Here is a 21,409-nt window from a genome sequence, read left to right as displayed (position 1 = left end):
AAAGTCTAATTGTGACATACTCATGAAATTGTGTTATTGTTTTCTTATCCTTTTGTTCTCTCTTTGTAAAAGAAAATGTAGGGTTATTTATAAATCGAGTGAACGTGTTACTATATCAGTTGCCTACTGGCTGAATGCAGGAATAAGTAATAATGTGTTTAGGGCCATCGACAGAGGGGGACAGCTATGTGCTGACCTAGGCCCGGTGACTTAAGGTGCCCAGGCCCCCTCAGGTCATCCAAGCAGTAAAAATACACACACTCGTACATTTGTTGAGAAGGAGAGCGAATTAGGGCCTGGGCGGGAATAGAGGATATTATAAGACTCTGCAGTGTGGGGAAAATGTGTTTTGCTGGCTGTACAGACAGTTGATTATACAGATAGACTACCTAGGATCCAGACCAGGAGTACTTATTCCCTGTAGCCTTCATTATTGTGTGTGTATGGTATTGTGCCCTGTGTGTTTATTGTCTGTCCCTGTCCTAGTGTCTATTTGTGTTAGTGACCATAACCCCAACCACCTTCTTTCTTTCCCATCCCCCCCCCCCTCCGACATATCCCACCTGGTCCATACCTATAATATGTAGCCAATACTCCTCTCATAACACCCCACCCCCCTCCCATGCAAGGGCCCGATCCCTCTGCCTCAGGACTTGAAGGGCCCCTCCGCAAAATTCCACAGGCCCATGTGCCATATTGGACCTACAGAACTCAATTTAATAAAAGCTAACGACATGCTCTTGCCTTATTTATGTTCTCAGCTTTGCATTATCTGACATGTCTGTATCGTAATAATGATTTCATTATGTTTCCAGCATAATTCTGTACTATTACACATACAGTATACATTTATTAATAAAACAAACCTAGCCAGGGGGAATTTAACTTGCCTTTGCATTATTGATGATGGGGCATTTTAATTACAGGCAATGGATGTTAAAAAAAAATTGCAGTTGACTATTTGTGCACATAATCTGAAAAAAAAAGAAGAAAACAGACGCACTGAGAAGACATGGGCCATACAGTACAACAAATCTTGTTACACTCTTGCATGGGTTAGCTAAAATCAGAATGTGTGGTAACAGAAATGCCTAAAAATGCTATGACGACTACAAATGGTTGCTTCATTTATTAGCATGATAAGATTTGACCACAATGTCATCTCTTTCTGTATTACTTGCATGCAGTTCCAGAGCAATTAACCAAGTAGGATGCATTTATCACACTGCTATGAGTATTGCTCCAGAAACACGTACAACAATTTGGTTCTCTGCTTGTTTCACTTCTCTCTCAACGCATTTTGAGATGAGCTATTTTCTTTACTTGAGACAAGAGGTCAAGCAAACTGTCCCACCGACCCTGGGGCATGTTTCCAACCATAAGCCAGATGTAGTTCTTCTGTTTTTATTGGTTGCAGTGCTCCTCAATATAAACGTTCTAATATTTCAGTAATAATTGACATCCCTTCTTCATGGGCAGACATGAGCCCAAAGGACTTCATGGCAGTAAGGATTGTCGTGAATTTGAAAAAGTTGCAAAGAATTTCCATAAAACAAGTCGGAATAAATCAATCCAAGTGATTAAGGTACATTTAAAGGTGACTCAAGTTTTTAAACTTGAATTTTAATCAACTCTTATAGAAATAAAGATAATCCAGCTGTATATGGTGCAGAAACAACATTTTCTTACCATTTTTATGCGTCTTTCATGACAAAACAGACATCAAAAAAGTTATGGCGGGTAACAAAAATTACACAAACCCAGGGTCGCCCTTAGGCTTTACGGGGCCCAAGGCAGCATGCTGGCAGCAGGGCCCACCATGTAAAAACAAAAGGGGGGAAGGGACTTGCCTAGGCCAGCAGCACTCCTCCGGCAGTGTCACGGTGTCATGTGACATCACATTGCCATGGCAACACGATGATTCAGGAGGCGGCCCACTGCGAAGAATGTAAGAGCACACACACACACCACCCCCACGCCCCCACACCTACCCCTCTGCCGGTCCTGAGGCACCGTGCTTCCTTCTCCTTTCAGCGCCGGGATTCAACTTTCGATCAGTGGGGGGAGTTGGAGGGGGATGGGGCCCGTGCTCCCTCCTCCAGATCTCCCCCACCCCCCATTCGGGTGAAAGTTGGATCCTGTGTCGACAGGAGGGAGTACGTGGTCCCTGGAGGTGCGTGGCCCGAGGCAGCCATCTTTCTCACCATGCCCTAAGGATGGCCCTGCCGGCTTCCACCATACAGTAAATAATAATACCATGATAAAAACACGACCGTTCCCGTAAAATAAATTCCCCTTCCTAACATTCGTATATAAGACTGGAAATATTACAATTCAGTTTCCTGTGAAGTTGAACATGTTATCTGTCAGTAGCACAGGAGATATGGTATAAAGTAAAGAAAATGATGTGTCACTTTTCAATAGAGTTGAGAAAAATTGGGCGTGTGAAATCAGAACCTTTCTTACATTCCAAAACCAATCACAAACCCAAAACTTACCCCCCCCCCAATATTTTTAGAACCAAAACCATAACCCGAAAATGAATTTGAACTATAACCAGAACACCACGCCATGTGCCATCTCTGTGTTTCTGCCCATATCTTTTTCATTATTGAAAGTTTTACAATAATTTTCGTTTCTGAATTTTTAGCCATTTTCGCGCTTTGCTATGCCATGTTAGCATTTTCGTGTTTATTTTGAGTTTTTTACATCATTTGGTAAAAATCTAAAACCAAACACATCAAGTTTTTGCAAAACCAGAACCAAAGTGCACACAAAAATTGGAACCAATATCCCATATCCAAAATCAAAACAACATTTATTTTAGAACCAGAACGCGAGCGAAAGTGCCCACCCTTTCTTTTCAACTTTGTTTGTTAGATTGAAAGGATTCAGGACGAGAAGCAATGGCAAAGTTACTCAATTAAAAAACTGTCCATTGACCGGAAATACCCCAATCAGAAGAATAAACATCATCTATATCATGGCACCAGTTTTGATGCAACCAAGAAAATTAATCGACATGGATTTAACCGGAGCTTTTGTGGTAAAAATGGTACGATATACTAATTTGATATTTGTTTTTCCATGTTTAAAACCCTAACTCTAAGGTGTACAAAACCCTCCCAAATGTGGATTTGTCATGTGTCCGTTTGAAAATGCAGCATTGCAGATTTAGCTATGAACAATGGTATGCTTACAATTGCTGAAATGAAGCAGTACTTTTGTATCTGCTGGGCGTAGGTTCTCTTGGGCGCAGGATCCAGATGGTATATGGAAACAAATGGAAAAAACATATACCTGTAGTGTAATATGTTTTAACATGAATGGCACAATTTTTCTGTCGGATCTACAAAATTTGAACTCACATTTTGGTTATCTTGAGTTTTATGTTTGGAACATTAATGTTGCAGAATAAATGGTCACTCAGCCTTATCTTTGCTTCAGGTCTACTGTACTTCTCATGCAGGGAGACCAAAAAAAATATTTCGACTCTATTTCTAATTGTGGACAGACAGACTGTACGATGTGCTTTTTTTTTTTTTTTTTTGGCTACTGGTTTAAATTAATAATTTGTTTTGTTGGTTAGTGCTTTTATTTATTTCATTGATTGTTTGGATAGTGGTTTTATATGTTTAATAGTTTGCTTGGATAGTTGTTTATATAATTGTATTGTTTTGGAATAACATAATTGTAGTAATTTTGTTATTTTGGTGGTAGATAATTATTTGTGATGTGTACTATTAGGCTATTTAGTTCTTTTATTGTTGGGGTGTTTAGGTGCTTGTGTATGTCTTTGATTATTGTTCATTTTTGGCCTTAATTATTTTTATTAGGTTGACCATTGAGTGATATAGTAGCTTATCATGCCCATATTATATGGGTATGATATACCACTGAGCCAATCAATGGGTACAGGGTGGTTATATTGGTGCCGGGGTGGGTGGTTAGGCCCCCCTTTGGGTAGCGGGTGAGGGTGGGTTAACCCCTTAATTACTATAGTGGTTATTAACAGCTAAGGTGATTAAGGGGTTAGGTGCTATTAGATTGTATATTTTCAGGTATTCTTGCTGGCATCGAAGGACATGGACCTACAGTACAGTATGCTGACGAGGATGTCCTTCATGATGGCAGGGGTAAGTTGAACATTTTATTTACTTTATTAATGCTGGCTGGCTAATGTTTTATTTAATAATGGGCAAATGCACTATTATCCATATGTGAATAATAGATTTTGCCCATTACTACTGTATGTGTTTGGGGGGGGGGGGGTTGTTGGGGGTAGAGGAGGTGTATAGTAGGGTTTTTGTGTTTAAAAATATTTTCATTGTGGGTAGCGAGGATGGTTGAAGTTGGCATTTGGCTCTTGGTGGGTGTTTATACCAACCGGGTGGGTAGCAGGAGATGGAGGGAGTGGTTCAGTGAGTAAAGACACTGACTGGCACTGAGAGTTTGAAGCTGGTTCAATTCCTGGTGACAGCTCCTTGTGACCTTGGGCAAGTCACTTTATCTCCCTGTGCCTCAGGCACCAAAAACATAGATTGTAAGCTCCACGGGGTAGGGACTTGTGCCTGCAAAATGTCTCTGTATAGCGCTATGTAAAACTAGAAGCGCTATACAAGAACATGCTATTATTATAATTATTATTCATTACCTTAGTGGTATTAACCGCTAAGGTAATGAAGGAGTTAACTCCACTTGAACCCCCCCCCCTGCAAGGTCTTAACACCCAAGGGCCAAATAACACCCTCACCCACCCCCGCTACCCACAATAGTTAACCCCTTCATTGCCTTAGCAGTTACCCGCTACGGTAATGAAGTTGCCTGTAAATGCATTTTTATTGCATGTGATTCATACCAGGGGCCTCCGGTTCTGATATTAATGGGTATCAGGAGACCCACGGCATCAATCCGATGCAGGAAAAAAGCAATTTATTTTTCTAACTCCCTCTCTCGCCGCCTTCTCTGCAGGTTCTCCCCAGCCTCACGCCAACCTTTCCTGGCGTGAGGATTTTGGGAGAAACTAAGCTAATCGAGGCTACTAGAATTGCATGAGTTTAAGAACCTGGCGATAAGTGGCTTATCACCGATCAGCCGGCGATTTTTTTTGACGGCTGAAATTTGGGGCGATTTATGCCTTTATCGCCCACTTATCGAGGCTTTCTGAATAGCAGAAGGCATTTTGGCCGATAAGTGCTTGATATGTTTTTTCCTTTTGTTTCCATAAACCATCTGGATCCTGCGCCCAAGAGAACCTACGGTCAGCAATTGTTTTAGGCTGCAAGACATTTTATTAATTAAGTGACTCATTTAATTTTGGACTCTTCATCACGTGATTTTGTGTATTATCATCACTTGGTTATTAACAACCTATAAAATCTACTTTTAGAGGTATGATATAGTGTTAGCGTTTGTATATGCTTTTTCTTCCACAGTACTTTTGTATGTGGCTGTTACAGGGCCATATTTACTCAACTGAGCCAAGACATAAGGCACTTTAAAGACCATTAACTAGATCTTAGCATTAATGTCTCTGTCATACCTCAGTATATTGTGCAATGCCAATTTTTAATGGCAATTCTAGCCATTTAGTTTTTGTGTTGTTTTTTCTTCATTTTTTTTTAATATCAGGATTGAAGCCGGGGGTCCCCAGAGCTGAACCCCATTAATTTTATCTCCACTGACCCCGTGCTTCTGGAGGTACATAAATCCGAAGGGGGTGTCAGTATCTCTCTGCAGTTTTCAGTTTCCTCACATAGGCCAATAGGAAGCCGCCCTGATGATGTAACGGCTTCCTATTGGTCCGCAGGTCCCGGGAGCTTGGAAAAGCAGCCACAATGTGAACCCTGGAGTGACTACTGGCACCCCGTACAGAGGCAAGTACCTGTGGAAGCAGGGGGTCCCAGGAGATGAAATTAGTGGGGTTCAGCTCCAGAGACCCCATGCTTCAATTTTGTATTTAAAAAAAATTAAATTAAATTAAAAAAAGACTTGGATTGCCTCTTTAAGAGAAATTATTGAAAATGCATGTAAGGCACTAGAGTCCTTAAAAAAGAGAAACTTGAATAATATGAAATGGAATTATACAGCGTAGAAAGACTTACCTGTGCCTGCATCTCTCTCACCCTAAACCTTTGAAGTAGTGAACCTCTTTTAAACAGAGAAATAGAAATGGTTAATGTATGAGGTTACCAATATCCAAGTTTTATGTACAACTTCACGGAGAATTTTGGGGTGGGAAATTCACTGAGCTCTGACAAAGGGTATCGGAGCTAGTCCAGAATTAACTGCCATTCAATTACAGTAAACTACGGATTGAGCTCTGACGTCCCTCATCGGAGTTTAATGAATTATAGCATTAGTACCAAAAATAGTTCAAAAGAGATACAGCAATGCGTGTTAAAAGAATGGTTGGTATTTTGTTTTTAATTCCATCAGCTACAGCATATGGAAATGGGACATACTTCGCTAAAAAAGCACATTATTCTTGCCAGGACCAGTATTCTGTTCCTGATCAAGACGGACAGAAATATGTCTACCAAGCGGCAGTAATAACAGGAAAGTATTGCGCCGGAAAACCAGGATATAAAGAACCCCCACACATCGATGGGGACCCTAATGCAGACCTTTATGGCTGTGTGGTGGACAATGTCCAGCATCCCTCTATTTTTGTTGTTTTCTGCGATGATGGTGCATATCCTGAATACTTGATCACTTTCAAAATCCCCAATCCCACGCCATGAACAATTCAACGATGTCTGCGAAATCTCACTGCCGTTTCTTATCAATTTTCCTTGTGTGAAGCAAATGGGATTTTGCTTTTATACTGTAGTCTTGAAAAGAGTAAAAAAACAAAAAATAAGGGTCAATAATGCTCCAAATCCGTTATCTCATTCATTAAGTGTGAGCATCTTTTGTCTCAAAATAAGCATAAGTGGTCTCATGGGCTCTATCTATCAGTACACAGAACTGTTTATATTGATACATTTCATGCTCCAAGCTGCATGATATGTAGCAAGTTTGTTAATTAAGCTTTGTACATTAGGCACAGATTTTTAATCAAGGATGTTAATGCAACCTCAGACCAGGCAGATATATTGTCACTGAAGAAATGGCGACAACATACAGTATAATGCTGAGGAATACAAGTGGATTCAAATCATAGGTGTCATTACTTCTTCATAACGGGCACTATGAAAACTCTTCAAATCACAAGCAGACATACATGGGACAGAATTGAAGCAAAGTATCTTGACATACTGACGCTAAGAGGCGCAAAATGAAAATGATACTTTTTACTGCCTTTTTGCTTCACAATTGGTATGTTACGTAGACCCCCCGTCAGATGTAAATTGGGTCAAATTGTGAATGCCATATTAAACAATACTGTACATTGTTTCACTTGAAATATCTGATGTGGAAGAGTAATACAGTGTGGATAGTGTTTCAAAACATCTTAATAGTTTACAGATCCAAAGTGAAAGAGATACGCAGTGGAAATGTTAATAAAATTGAGTATTTTATACATCTTCCTAATCTGTTTAAAAATAGCAATAATGTATTGTAAATAGCTTCTTTTTTTAAAGTAAAAAAAATATATATTTTGATTGAATAAGAACATAACACATTGTTATTGGAAATTGACGGGGCCGGTAATAGAAATGATTTGGGCCCGGGTCACTTTTTTTTTTTAAAGGACCCTCTGCTCCCAATCCCCTAACTAAATTATAGTTACATTGCTCGCCTACTTTTAGGTCTGCTGAAAAAATGACTCCCAGGTCCCTTTCCTCTGTAATGGACATAGTGCCACTAATTTTGTATTCTGTCTTTTCGATTTTTGTAACCCAAGTGCATTACGCTGCATGGACCTTAAATTGTAGTTTGCAAAGAAAGTACCCGGGCGCTATCTCTTTAGGTGCTCATAAAATATTATGTGGAGGGAGAAAAAAAGGGATGTAATACAGCCTTAAGATAATGTTCTTAAGATGTCCTCGTGTGACTCGGACCCCCAACAGGATCTATCCGGGACCCTTAATGACAATGGAAAACAAGAAAAATGGGGGAGCACAATGTGAGGGGGGGTAAGTGGGTGGTGTGTCTTCTTTGACTGGTGATCAGTGTGGTGAAAACACCTCTATTGAAACATCAGTGTATGTAATAGACTTCGTGAATGGGAGGTGAGCATATAATGGTTTGTGTATGAGGGTGGAAAGATATGAGTAAATAACTTACACGGCCTTGTGTAAGTTCAATCCCATCAAGCTTTCTTTAGCTTCCGAATCTTCTTTTAGGGTGTTGATCTTCCCTCCGTCTGTTCTTCTTTGCTCGCTGTTTCTTCAATATTCTTCTTTGGAGACGTTCCTCCGTGATTTTCCTCTCATGAAAATGAAAAGGTGATTAGATCAGGGTATGTAAGTAACAACTGCGGTATAGGAGGGGGTGGTGAGGCAATATATTATTGCAATTTATTGGTATAGTATGTCACTCACACGGGCTAATGTGAGTGTTCTCATATCACGGTATCTTGTTATCTCCCATATCAAATGTAGGAGCAGGACTTCAGATATTTTATCTATAAGTATCTTGCAATACGATTGCAGATAAAATAGAAAGGTTCGACCTTATGGTCACCCAATGGTGGTGGTGAGATGGAATGGGGAAAAATATAAATATAACAGAATACTCACACGGGCCAGTATGAGTACACACTGGTAGAAGTTTCTTTCTGCTTCTATTTTCTTTTTCTTTATCCGCTTCGCTGCTGATGAAAAATGAACTATGGGACACTAAGGTCTATGGATGGGTAAAACTTTATTTAAAACAAACAGTGATATACAAACTAAATGTGGTGGCACAGATAAAAAATGGGGATAAAACAAAAGCAACTGTTTGCTTCTGGGGGAATGCTAAAACACAGGGAGAAGCTCGGTGGTAGGTGGCAGGGGGTCTCTTTCTCCGCGTCCGGATGGAGAGCTTCAACTTCACCTCTTGCCTCTTGCTGTGAACTAAAAAACTGTCCCAAGTGGAGAGCTACGCTTTTCGCCCTGTACAGGGGTTCCTCATGCTCAATGGACAGTTTTTTAGTTCACAGCAAGAGGCAAGAGGTGAAATTGCAGCTCTCCATCCGGACGCGGAGAAAGAGACCCCCTGCCACCTACCACTGAGCTGTTTCAGTAGAGGTGTTTTCACCACACTGATCACCAGTCAAAGAAGACACACCACCCATTTACCCCCCCTCACATTGTGCTCCCCCATTTTTCTTATATATATATATTTCTTAATTAGAGTTGGTGTTTGTATTGACTTTAAGAACTGTTAACTGCGTAATAAAGGGGGACCCCACTTAAAACTAAAGTGGATTTAGGAGACTGATATGTTTAGTGGGTTTAATCTGGATGATTGATGTTTTTTTTTAAATCAGAGACACACACGGTAAGTAAATTCATGTTTTTTGATTCAATGAAACCAGAAAGAAAGCATTTTATGCCATATTTCAAGAAAACAAATGTTGGGGAACATATGGATGTAGATGGCTAGTTTAAAACATGGAGCATTTTAAATAATATTGTAAGTACTACTAAAGCCCTAGAGAACTCATACAATATTTTATTTAGATGGTATTTCACCTCTCCGACACCATTCCTCAAGGGGCACCATCTGGTCTTAAATATATTCCTGCTTCAGCACAGATAACTGAATCAAAAGGACTGAGTTAATGATTGAGCCATCTGTGCTGAAGCAGGGATATCCCCAATACCTCATCTCTTGGTGGCTCTTGAACACTGGAGTTGGCCACCCCCGATTTGGTATTAACGGCCATTGACTTGAATGGTTATTAATGCCAATTAAGCTCAGATACCAGTTATTGGAGCTTCATGAATCCACCTCTTTGTTGAGGTACTTGGGTTAGGTGGCATCCTTAAACCCTTTCCTGCTGGGGGCCCTTGAGGACTGGAGTTGGCCACCCCTGAACTAGTTATTCACTTATTCTAGAATAAGGGTGGGTGGGACTAATTAAATTAACCTGCAGAGAGCTTCCGCCCTCACCCCTGTATTTTACTTTGGGGGAGAGAGATGGAAAAGGGCTTCTCACATAAAAGAATCACTGATATCTCTAGTTGTTTTCCTGGCATCATGCACTATATCTGCACTTTAGCAGCAATTTACTGCTGCCCCAATAGATCACTTACTTGGCTGTATTAGGGATAATCTGAAAATGGAAAACTATTATATTTTATGCAATCTTGCAAGCTTGGATTTAATATAAGCATACAACAAATAAAACCACATCAGGTTAAAGACAATTTTTGCTGATCTCGGTTCCTTGAAATGTTTTGGCTGAATATTTCTCCCCACGTAGACTTTTGAATTATTATCGTTAAGTATTAATAATTTGTCTGTCTAATGAATGTTAACGCCTTTTTATTTTGTTTGCCATTCATACTGTTTATAACCTTGTTTTTCCGCAACTGTATTACTTGATCTCAATATTAAAATAAGGAATTGTAAAATGTACAATATTCTTTTGGCTGCCATAGGTTTAAAGGTTTCTTTATGCTTGTTATCTAATCTATAAGACTATTGGTGGAAGTTTATATCTTCGGTATTTTTCCCCATTATGGACCACAAATCCTACACTCTTCCCCAATTGGTTTGCAATCTATTAGTGAAATTCTACATTCTCATCCCAAGTTTAATAATAAAGGTGCCATTTAGTTGCATCTTTTGATTAAAACAACAACAACAACAAAATGATTTAAGCCTGCTAATCCTGTCACGGTAAACTCCATTTTAGCAGGTACCTATACTAAAGGCATATTACATAGTTACATAGTAGTTACATAGTTATATAGTAGTTACATAGTTATATAGTAGTTACATAGTTACATAGTAGATGAGGTTGAAGAAAGACATACGTCCATCAAAGTTCAATGAATGCTAGATTTAGACGACAGATACTTTATCCTATATCCATACTTACAGTATATCGATCCAGAGGAAGGCAAACACAAAAACCCCAGTGACACATTATCCAATGATATCCCATAAGGGGAAAAATAAAAAAAATCTTCCTGACTCCAGATATTGGCAATCAGATTACTCCCTGGATCAACATGCTTCCCATGTTTACTTATTTGGTATATCCCTGTATACCTTTCCTTTCTAAAAAAGATGTCTAACCTTTTTTTTTTGAAGATATCTATTGTATCTGCCATAACAGTCTCTATGGGTAATGAATTCCACATTTTAACTGCCCTTACTGTAAAGAACCATTTCCTTTGTTGCTGGTGAAATTTCCTGTCCTCCAACCTTAAGGGATGGCCCCGAGTCCTTTGTACTGCCCGTGGGATGAATAGTTCTTTTGAAAGCTCATCGTATTGACCCTGAATATATTTGTATACAGTTATCATATCCCCTCTTGGATGTCTCTTTTATAATGTAAATAAATCTAATTTAGCTAGTCTCTCCTCATAAGTCAGATTGTCCATCCCCTTTATTAATTTAGTGGCTCTTGTTACATGTCCTTTTTACGTCTTTTCTATAGATTAACTCCAGCATAACAGAATACAGCATTCTAGTCTTTGCACACAAAAACAAAACATTTATTTTGAAAATAATTATTTATATAAAAAAATAGTAAGACTGGCCATGATGACGTTCCAAATAAATTATGATATTCTTAAGAATCGTTGCACATAGTAGCTTTCTGTTGGTATCCTCTCCAGATATTAAAATCTTTCTCTTCATGGTGTTATCATTTTCTCCCTCCTGGTCTCCTTTCTTTAAGGCTAACTGCTGTCTATTTATACAGATAAAACCACCCAGTCAGCTAACTTAAAGTTAAGTATTCTCAATACCACTGATGTCATGCGATCTCCTTGTGAACATATAAGAAAATTGTTACTTCAGCATATCATCAGGTTAAATAGCAACTGTCTGTCGCAGCCTCTTATCTCAGCTCGGACCTACAGTTGTCAACAATCATTCAGTGTCAACAGAGCAGTTTAAGCAACTTTAAACCATAGTATGACCTTTTGTGTCAATTCTGGTTGTTAGAATAGGATTGACCATACTGTACCTCTTTTACTTAAAATACTTCACATGTAATTGCATCTACAGAGATCTTACATTATAAGTTCTAAAAGAACCTTCAAACTCATTCCAGTGTTAAAACACATCTCATCTTTGTAAGACATCATTTCAATAATTGTCCTGTAATCATTCATACATATATCTGAATTTCTTACAGCTCCTCTCTGCACTCTCTCTAGTTCCATAATGTATTTTCTAAGGAGTGGTGCCCAAAATTGTACTCCATATTCAAGGTGTGGTCTTACTAATTATAATAATAGCATGTTCTTGTATAGCACTGCTAGTTTTACGTAGCGCTTTACAGAGACATTTTGCAGGCACAGGTCCCTGCCCCGTGAAGCTTACAATACATGTTTTTGGTGCCTGAGGCACAGGGAGAGAAAGTGACTTGCCCAAGGTCACAAGGAGCCGACATAGGGAATTGAACCAGGCTCCCCTGCTTCACACTCAGTGGCAGTCAGTGTCTTTACTCACTGAGCCACTCCTTCTCCTCTACTAATGCTTTATAATGTTGAATAATTACGTTTACTTCCCTTCCATCCATTGCCGTTTAATGCAAGATACCTCAGGGATGTGCTAGTGCCAAGGGAGGACAGCCATGATGGCGGTCCCTGATATTATTTCCCTGTCTTAGTGGCCCCTGACTTCACAAAACATTTTTTTTACAAACCGATGCTTAAGAAGTGGGTCTGAGAGCGCTTCTCTCTGTTTCTTGAGGACGAAGAGCATCCGCTATTATATCTGAGCCGTAAGTAACTGCCAAGAGAGCAAAGGTATTCTACGGTATGTATGTACAGTATGTATATCTTTATTTATATAGCGCCACTTATGTACATAGCGCTTCACAGCAGTAATACACAGGACATAATAATATAACATAATGGGAATAGGCGCTTCAGACGTGACAGTAACAATAGGAAGGGGGATCCTGCCATGAAGAGGTTATAATCTAAATAGTAATTAGGGAGAATCTACAGAGACAGTAGGAGAGTGTTATGGGAAGTGTGTCTGCATGCGGTCAAGGTCAGTGCATTTCAGACGTATAATATTAGCCAGCGGAGCTACCGATATGCTTTGTTAAAAAGGTGTGTTTTTAGATGTCGTAAAGGTGGACAGAGTGGGTGCCAGTCGTATACTGATACTGATAAAACATGAACAACACCACTAGGAATATATAAATATATAGTCATATATGTTTAAAAATGATAGACAAATGCCTGCTTTTCAAGAATCTCTATTGGTTCATGCACAAAAGTTCAGTATCTTAGGAGGGATTCCCTCTGTGCTGCTTCTTGGAAAGCTCTTCCCACGTCGAGATGAGCATCATGCGAGAGAGTGCCCGGCCAAAAACAACGTTTGTCAGAAATCCGCCGGGACGGTGACACAGCCCCTAAAAAGTGTATGTGTGGAAAAAAACGGACATCTGGTGACCATACTCTGGTGCAGAAAGCTTCTCCGTGTGAGCCGGGTGTGGGAGGAACAGCTGAAGAAAAAGTCAGAAGGTGTTGCTGAGATGTACAGTATTGTCACAAATAAAAGTGTAATCCTTACAGATGTGTGGACAGCGTCCTATTAAATACCATAAAGGACCTTTCAAGTTCAATGCACTTTACAATTATGTCAGCAGCAGCCACCTCTGGGGTGGAATCCCAGCAGCACATATGCCAGACATATTTATTACTAGTAGAGATACTGTAAACCAAAGATAAAAACAATGGGGTTTATATACAGTATCAAACGTGATTTATAGGGATTTGAATTAACCTAATTGTTCAGAAATTAAGAGGGTGCCACAGTAATTGGATGATATAAGTAGAAGTGGAAAAAAGTCCCAAGGAGGGGGCATGAATATGAGAGGTGTATGAAAACGTATTTACAGTAAAGTATGTTCTCCACTAGTTCTTTTAAATAAAACTGTATTTATTGTAGAAAGTCTCTCCCCTTTACCTTTATAGTAGGTGTTTATAGAAGTGAGTTCAGGAACTGTTAGGGGTTTATGAAAAGAAATATGTAATGATGGATCCCAGGCATTATAGCGGGTTCCTGAGCCAGGGTGAGGATTTTCCCTCCTTCCTCTTCTTGCCAGCACTGCGTTGGCGCTCGTATCAAAACGGTGTGCAGTCACGTTGCAGGCCTCTTACAGGTTACACATTTGTGTGTGTCTGTGTGTGTGTGCATGCAATACAGCATACAAAGGATACTCAATGGTTGCAGGATAGGCCTCCTGGATGTCTGACATCCTGTTGCACTTTGACACCCCTCTCACTGTCACCTGGACTGTCTCTCTCTATCCCCCTCTTTCTCTGTATCTATCAAACTGACCACCTGCTCCAACATTCCATACGTTCTTCCTGACATCCAATCCCATACACTGTCACCTGTCATGTGTTGCCAGGCAGACAAGGGACAGTGTCTCCCATTCCCAATTGCATCATGTAATAGGTGGAGCAGACCAATTCTGCATTGTTCACAGTATGCACATGTAGCAGGGGCTACATGCAAAACTTAAAATAGGTTTGTTTGTAAATGTAACGGATTTTCTGACCTGGGCTGACCCACCCAATCTCACATTGGCCCCTGTGGTCTTACCAGTCCCCATTACAGTGTAGTGTCTGGTGGTGCACCCGTTGGCAACAGGACTCCTGAGTCTCCCGCATGATGTTGTGTGGGGATTGCCAACCCAGACAGGCAGCTGAGGTAGTGTGCTTGAGTCCTACCTAGATCCAGTGCAGCACCTCCACCTCATCAGGATCCCAGCGTCCGCTTGTGGATGGTCCTGGTGAGGAACTCCTCTGTGGTGCACCCCTCTGTGTAATCACTCCACACTTACACACGAGGGTATGAATTAACAAGATCATCTTTATTGCAAGGTGATGTGGGCCAGCTGCCCCTAACAGTGATTCTTCTCAGCCACTCATGATCACGGTGCTCCCCTTTGAAAGGTATGGCTTCCCAATCTGGTGGATTCCCTATCTCCCCTCAGGGAGATCTTCCCTGTGCCAGGTCCCTGGTCACAGTCTAGGCTTGAGTAGCCTAATGTCTCTTTATCATTATTGGGCTATTAGTTACAGCACTAATCAGCCTTCTACTCTTCAGCCTCAACGCAGGCTTACTCCTTACTTCTAACTCCTCCTTCCAGACTAACTTTTGATCAGTGCTGTGCCTTATGTATCCTCTGGGAGCTGGCACAACTCTGACATCACTAATCATGGATTCAGAGTATGTGGCCACTCCCATCCATACATAGGGCACCTTACCAGGGTATGAGGGCAAACCTCCATGATTACTGCTGGCATGCCCATAACTTACCAGGCCTTACTGTCAGCAGGAGAGATGACTGCAGCCATTTTACAGCATGGTTACACTTGTAACAATGACTAAAACCTAATTCATTAAAAGTTTAACACAAATGAATTGGAAATACATTTTCATAGCATATTAAACAAGAGACTGAGATAAAAAGTCAAAACACCAATAAAAATGAAAACCTTTACTTCAAGTGTGACAATCTTTCCAAGAAGGTCAATTACAGTACACTAATAAGTTAAGATTCTTCTAATTATTTGACTTTTTGGCATCCAGTATTAAGCTCAACCTCGCGATATACAAATGGAAGATTTCAGGATTTCTCTACCTGCACTTTGATCTAATTTTCCAGTTATTTCATGTATTAAATATAGATTTGTGACACATATTCAAGTGTAAAGGGTGTATTCTATTCCCAGAAATATGTTGACTGTATTGTGCAATTCCAAATGTTTATGCTAAAGCCTTTATCATTCAATTCAAGCTTAGCAGTCAAAGGTATGTTGTGCAGATTCCTGAGTCAGTGTGTGAGGGAGTGGAAATTGCTCATGCAAGGGACGATGACTTAAGGGAAATGTCTGGCCAATAGTGGTCTTAGACATTCTTATGTATTTATTAAATAAACCAGGTTCCATCATAAGAAATCCTAGGCAGCATGATTCCATATCTCCACACATACATAGTGGCCATACATTCAGGAAACCTGTGACATCATGTGAGTCAGTTAGCCTGTTACTGATGTTACTTATATTTTAGAATGTTGTATGTTTGTGTTGCAATACTAAGTTTGTTATTTTGTATTTCATACTACAACACATCATTAACTTTAAAATTGGCCAGGGAAGCTGCCTTAAGTGGTACCGGACAGAAGTTAATATAGCAATATCAACGTGAATATGTATATAACTTGTGAGATACCGCATACTCAGTTCAAACGTAAAAACAATTAAAACACACATTAAGGGTGGCACCCGATAGAGGGATATCTGTGGTAAATCCGCAATAACTAGGTATAATTCCCTTTACTAGGTACTCTGATCGCAGATAGTGAGACAGAGTGTATAAATCTATGTCAGGATGTAGTCATAGCCTCCTATCTCGGGGTGGGGTGCAGGTACGGATAAAAATCAATGGGCAAGTGCTGTAAGTTAGGGAAACATATCAGGGATCAATCCTTATCAATAGGTCCCGCGATCAGTAATGCTAGAATTGCAAACAGCATAAAGCACAGAACATGCACAATTCAAAGCCAAACCGCTCCCCACCCACCGCATCAGAGCGATCTCACCCGTTACTCCTCCTCCACGACGACGACGCGATGCCACCCTTAATGTGTGTTTTAATTGTTTTTACGTTTGAACTGAGTATGCGTCACGAGCTATGCGCCGTTTTGGTTTATCATTAAAGTATTTATTATTTTGGCCATTTGGATTTTACTGGTAACTGCCCTCTCACAGTGCTGGGAGCGGTTACTTATCTGTACCCCTTACAGCTTATCTACTAATTTATGTAGTGGGTATTTGAACCCTTAAGACCATCTTCAGCTTTGTTGTGCAGTTAATGGGGATCTTGCAGGAGAACTCTTTGTCTCCTTATATGTTTGTGAATATCAACGTGAATCCTAAATTCTATTGCTTCATTTCAAGGGGAAAGTGGGAACAGATGTTGGGTTCATGCATTTTCTTAATGTTCCCAGCTCCATGAATATGATTAACATGCATTATTTTATCATATTTGTTGACAAAATCCATATTCTTTTTCAAGCGCCACACAGATTAATTTCACAGCTCAGACAAGGCTCTTTAACTCATGACCCCTGAACCACTTCTAATCTGTCTCAGGCCACCTGTTCCTGCTCATTTTAGTTGTCCAATGTTTCCTTTTAAGACCTCACCTGGTGTGTGGATACAGAATCCCCAAAACAGATGCACATTCACCGGGCAGATTGCTGGATGGCTGCTCTTGATGCGCTATTTCGGCTGTATTTTTTCATTTGCTACTAAAGTGTAATTTTTGTTGGGTGTTTTCTACCAATCTTCTATTGATATCAATTGTCCTTGTCAAAAGTAAGTCCACATACACATCTAAATGTAACTATTTAGACAAGTCGGCTAATATTATAACCTCTGGGTGTTTTTGCATTAAATTGATGCTAAATAGAGAATATGTATATGGCAACATACTTAAAGCAGCAATTCAGGCCAGTGGATTTTTTTTTGGCAAATGTTTTCTTTTTATATAGCATTTAAGATAGAAATAGGCTAAAGCGCTCCAATGCAGGTATATGAGAATTACATATGCCAGACCACTAAACAAGGTATAAGGAATGAGTAATGATATTAGTACTTAATGTCCAATGGTATGGGTACTATCCTCCTGAAGACAGGTGGTAGATGGTACTCGCCCACCCATCATCAGTCTCATTGGCAGGTTCCCCTGAACAATATAATACTCACATTCCCTTGAAGTGGTAGGCAGGCCGTGCAGCTTCCAATGTATAGTTGATAAGGTAATAAGGGAAGGAAAAAGTGTATATATAGCATTTAAGCAGGGGGTCTCCAGAGCTGAAGCCTTTTCATTTCAGCTCAGATGACCCCACATCCGGAAATACTTACCCCGAAGGAACTAGGGTGGGTAGGACCCTTTACATTTAAATTGGCAATCAACACTATCAAATTTCTAGGCATATTTATTCCCAGCAATTTTCATCCATTGTATGCGATTAATGTGAAATAATGAAAGAGAGAGAGATGAGAAACAACCGAATAGAGCTTTTCAGACATTTACAAAGGTGCAAACAGTAAATGTTGGGCAAAATAAATGAAACCGTAATTATTCATTCTATTCACTAGTAATATTTACAGGTGTTGAAGTTGCTTAATAAAAGTAGTTGTATTGTAATCCTTAAAAAAAAAGTTTTATATATATATATATATATATATATATATATATTGAAAAAGTCTGTTAAGACGAAACACGTAGGGCTACGGTAGTCTTGTCGCCGAAATTTTACTAGCCTGCTTTAGCTGTATGCCGTATTTAAAGCAATTGGAACTTTAATCTACATCCTCGGGCTGACTGCACCAACGGAGATACTTCCGGATATAATAGGTGTGATTTGACCGTCATCGCGCAAACATCGCGAGACTTTGTGACCGAGGAGGGCAGAGGACTGGAGCACAAGCGCCGGATAGCAGACGGCGTTTCTTCGTGATGGTGCAAACGGATCCTGCGGTTACCGGTTCTTTTATTGCTGTTAAAGACTAGGATTTTATCCTGACATGCCCATTATTATCTACCACTTCGTAAGTAGAATCTATGCATTCGCTGTGTGTCACTAAAGCATACTTACTTCACCATATTTGACTATTTTTCTCATTTATAGGTCTCACCCCGTTTTGGACTCCACAGATTGGACTTTCATAATACCATATCCCTACAAGTGTTTATTAGTTTAAACATTGTTTGCAGTGGTTTGCGCCCTTTGTTTTTTCTTTCCTTTATATTTATTGGAGTTGTGTGTTTCCTACACATTGTGGCAGCATCCATTAGCATCCTTATTATACTGTTTGTTTTTATATTTTGCGCACCTTTACTTTTTATATATATATATATATTTATTAGGACAAAGGTTGTTTAACTGTACTTTAGAATTGTGCAAACAATATATTTGCTTTAAAAAAAATGTTTTTGAAAAGGTAGTTTTTCTAAAATAAAATTTTTTAGTAGGTAAGTAAACCAGTAAGTATGTAAAAACAAAACTAGTTAAACTCTGAGACTGTAAATAAAACAGCAGTGGTGTTCTTTACCACTCTAGAACCATCACTTTGTCCACTGCTGCTCCCAGTCATTCTTCACACTCGGTTTAATTTTCTGCATATCTCTGAAGCATGGAGGAAGTCTGGCACAAGGGAGGAGGCTCAACACTCCCTTATGCTGCCGTGGGTAGTTACTGTGAGTCCCAGTTGTGTGATCAAGCAAATGTTAAACCTTTTACTCTACATTTGTTTAACCATAAATTCTGGGAGAGACTTTCTCTATACTTTGAAAACTACACATCATTTTTTCCCGCACAAGCTGAGCTTTGTCATCTGTGTCTATCTTGAATAGATTGCATGCCATATGGTCAAGATATAATGTCATAAATATGACTTGCTTAGTGTAATCATGGAAAAATATACAACATGTTATTGTACTGTGTCCCCTGGGTACAATGATATCAGATATGAGTTTACATGTCTGCATTTTTAAGGCTGAATGAATGTTCCTGCATAACCCCGCTCCCCTCCCATGAAAGTATATATTTTCCAAAAATACATGCTCCAAAGAATTCAGCCATGGATACTGTGTCTTTCCCCACCAAAAAAATCCGTCTATTGAAAATGGTGTAAATTTTTGAGATAAATAACATGACCACTAATTTCAGATTTTGCATCGACATTTGTAATTCCCGCTTAGTATAATTATGGTTACAAATACTAAATTGCATCACCCTCGATCCCCTTAGAACACTGATACCAAAATGGATAAGTTGACATACTTTATTGGCCCTAACTTAGTAAGACTGTGTAAGGTTCTTTACATCTGACTTTTTCAGGGCTGAACGCAAAAGGTGCACGCCATGATTGGCAGGGCAAAACTGCCCTCTAGCATAAGATTACCCCCATAAGAGTATATTTTTTTCTGAAAACAAATGCCTCAAAAATTATAGACACATTTCTTCTGTAAACCATTTTTTTGTTGTTGTTGAAAACAGTGATCTTTATATTTTTTCAATAAATGTACACTAACTTCGGACTTTGCATCAGACAAGCTCAGTGAAATCACGGAAAAGAATACTAAATACTAACACCCAGGTTCGCCCGAGTACATTGATACCAGATATGCATAGGTTTACATACTATCAGGGTTGCCACCACTCCGGGGTTTGACCCAGAGACTGAGAAATCTCTGGGTGGCGGAATCGACATCTCCCCCTGCAGGGTCCAGTCAACATGGCTCAGCGACGTCAAATGGTGTCACCATGACAATGGGACTTTATGTGGCATCACAGCGTGCCATGACAACAGGGTGTCACATGATGCGTTGGCGCCATAAGGCGTTCCATTGTCATGGCAGCTTGATACCGCATGGTGGTGTGACGTCACATTGTCATGGCAACGCAGTGCTATTTGACTGGACCTTGCCGGGGGAGATGCTGCCGCATGCCGCCGGAGAAGGTAAGATAAATAAAAAATACATTTTAAAAATGTATTTCATAGCAAAAAGTATCCGGGTTAGAATTCAGTAGAAGGTGGCAGCCCTGATTGTTATGGAAATTACAAATCTCAGCACATGAAGTGTACTCCTTAAGAAAGCGCCAGTGACGGAGTGGAACGCGTGGGAGGAGGAGTTCTTTTGTTTGTAGCTGTCATACCTTTTTATGTAGTTTAAATAAAAGTTTTTTAATAAAATTTTTGGCTGGTGAGTTCCGCTTCTTCTGATCCTTTTTTTGTATTGGAGCTGCTATTATATGTTTATTTTGCAACTGTTTAGCTTAAGCTATTGTCTGTATACTGCCACACTCGATTTCTATTGGTTATGCTTCCCCGTGACATCATCCCAATATATTACAAAAAGGGACTAAGAACTCTCTTAAGTCAGAACCCCTGAGGAAGCGCTTTAAAGAGTGAAACGCGTTGGGTGATAAACGCGCAACAGACATCCTAAAGCTAGGCAAGCGACGCTGTCTTCCTGCATTGGACGCTTTTTATCTACTTGTCCCGTCCCTACCCATGATCTCATATTTCAGCAGCAAGAATGCAGGCGCCAGCTGAACGGCGAGCAGTCGGCATTCCGAAAGAGACACACTGTTTTACGTTACTCTGACCTAGTGATGGTTGAAAAGTGCAAATTATCTGTGAAATTCTTAGTGTATCTTCACTTTTGTCACGGCTCTTATTATAAAACGTTATTATACTATTTCTGTATCAATCCGTTTATGCATATTCTGAGGTTCCTTTGTCCCTCA

The 21,409-nt window shown here is 39.8% G+C and overlaps 1 protein-coding gene across 1 annotated transcript in view; it reads left to right on the top strand.

Annotated features, from left to right (window-relative positions):
* LOC142500006 (protein mono-ADP-ribosyltransferase PARP15-like) overlaps nucleotides 1-8,422 on the top strand; it is a 33,641-nt gene extending 25,219 nt beyond the window's left edge. Inside the window, exons 16-18 of the mRNA XM_075610062.1 lie at nucleotides 1,450-1,577; nucleotides 2,881-3,055; nucleotides 6,439-8,422. Coding sequence (XP_075466177.1) covers nucleotides 1,450-1,577; nucleotides 2,881-3,055; nucleotides 6,439-6,743 — 608 coding nt within the window. The 3' untranslated portion in view covers nucleotides 6,744-8,422. The remainder of the gene's footprint in view (nucleotides 1-1,449; nucleotides 1,578-2,880; nucleotides 3,056-6,438) is intronic.
* The last annotated feature ends 12,987 nt before the right edge of the window (nucleotides 8,423-21,409 follow it).

The sequence above is a fragment of the Ascaphus truei genome, chromosome 7 (genome assembly GCF_040206685.1).
Source record: "Ascaphus truei isolate aAscTru1 chromosome 7, aAscTru1.hap1, whole genome shotgun sequence".
In the NCBI taxonomy this organism is placed as follows: Eukaryota; Metazoa; Chordata; class Amphibia; order Anura; family Ascaphidae; genus Ascaphus; species Ascaphus truei.
The sequence above is the reverse complement of the archived record's forward strand: the minus strand, read 5'-3'. Positions and strand labels throughout refer to the sequence as shown.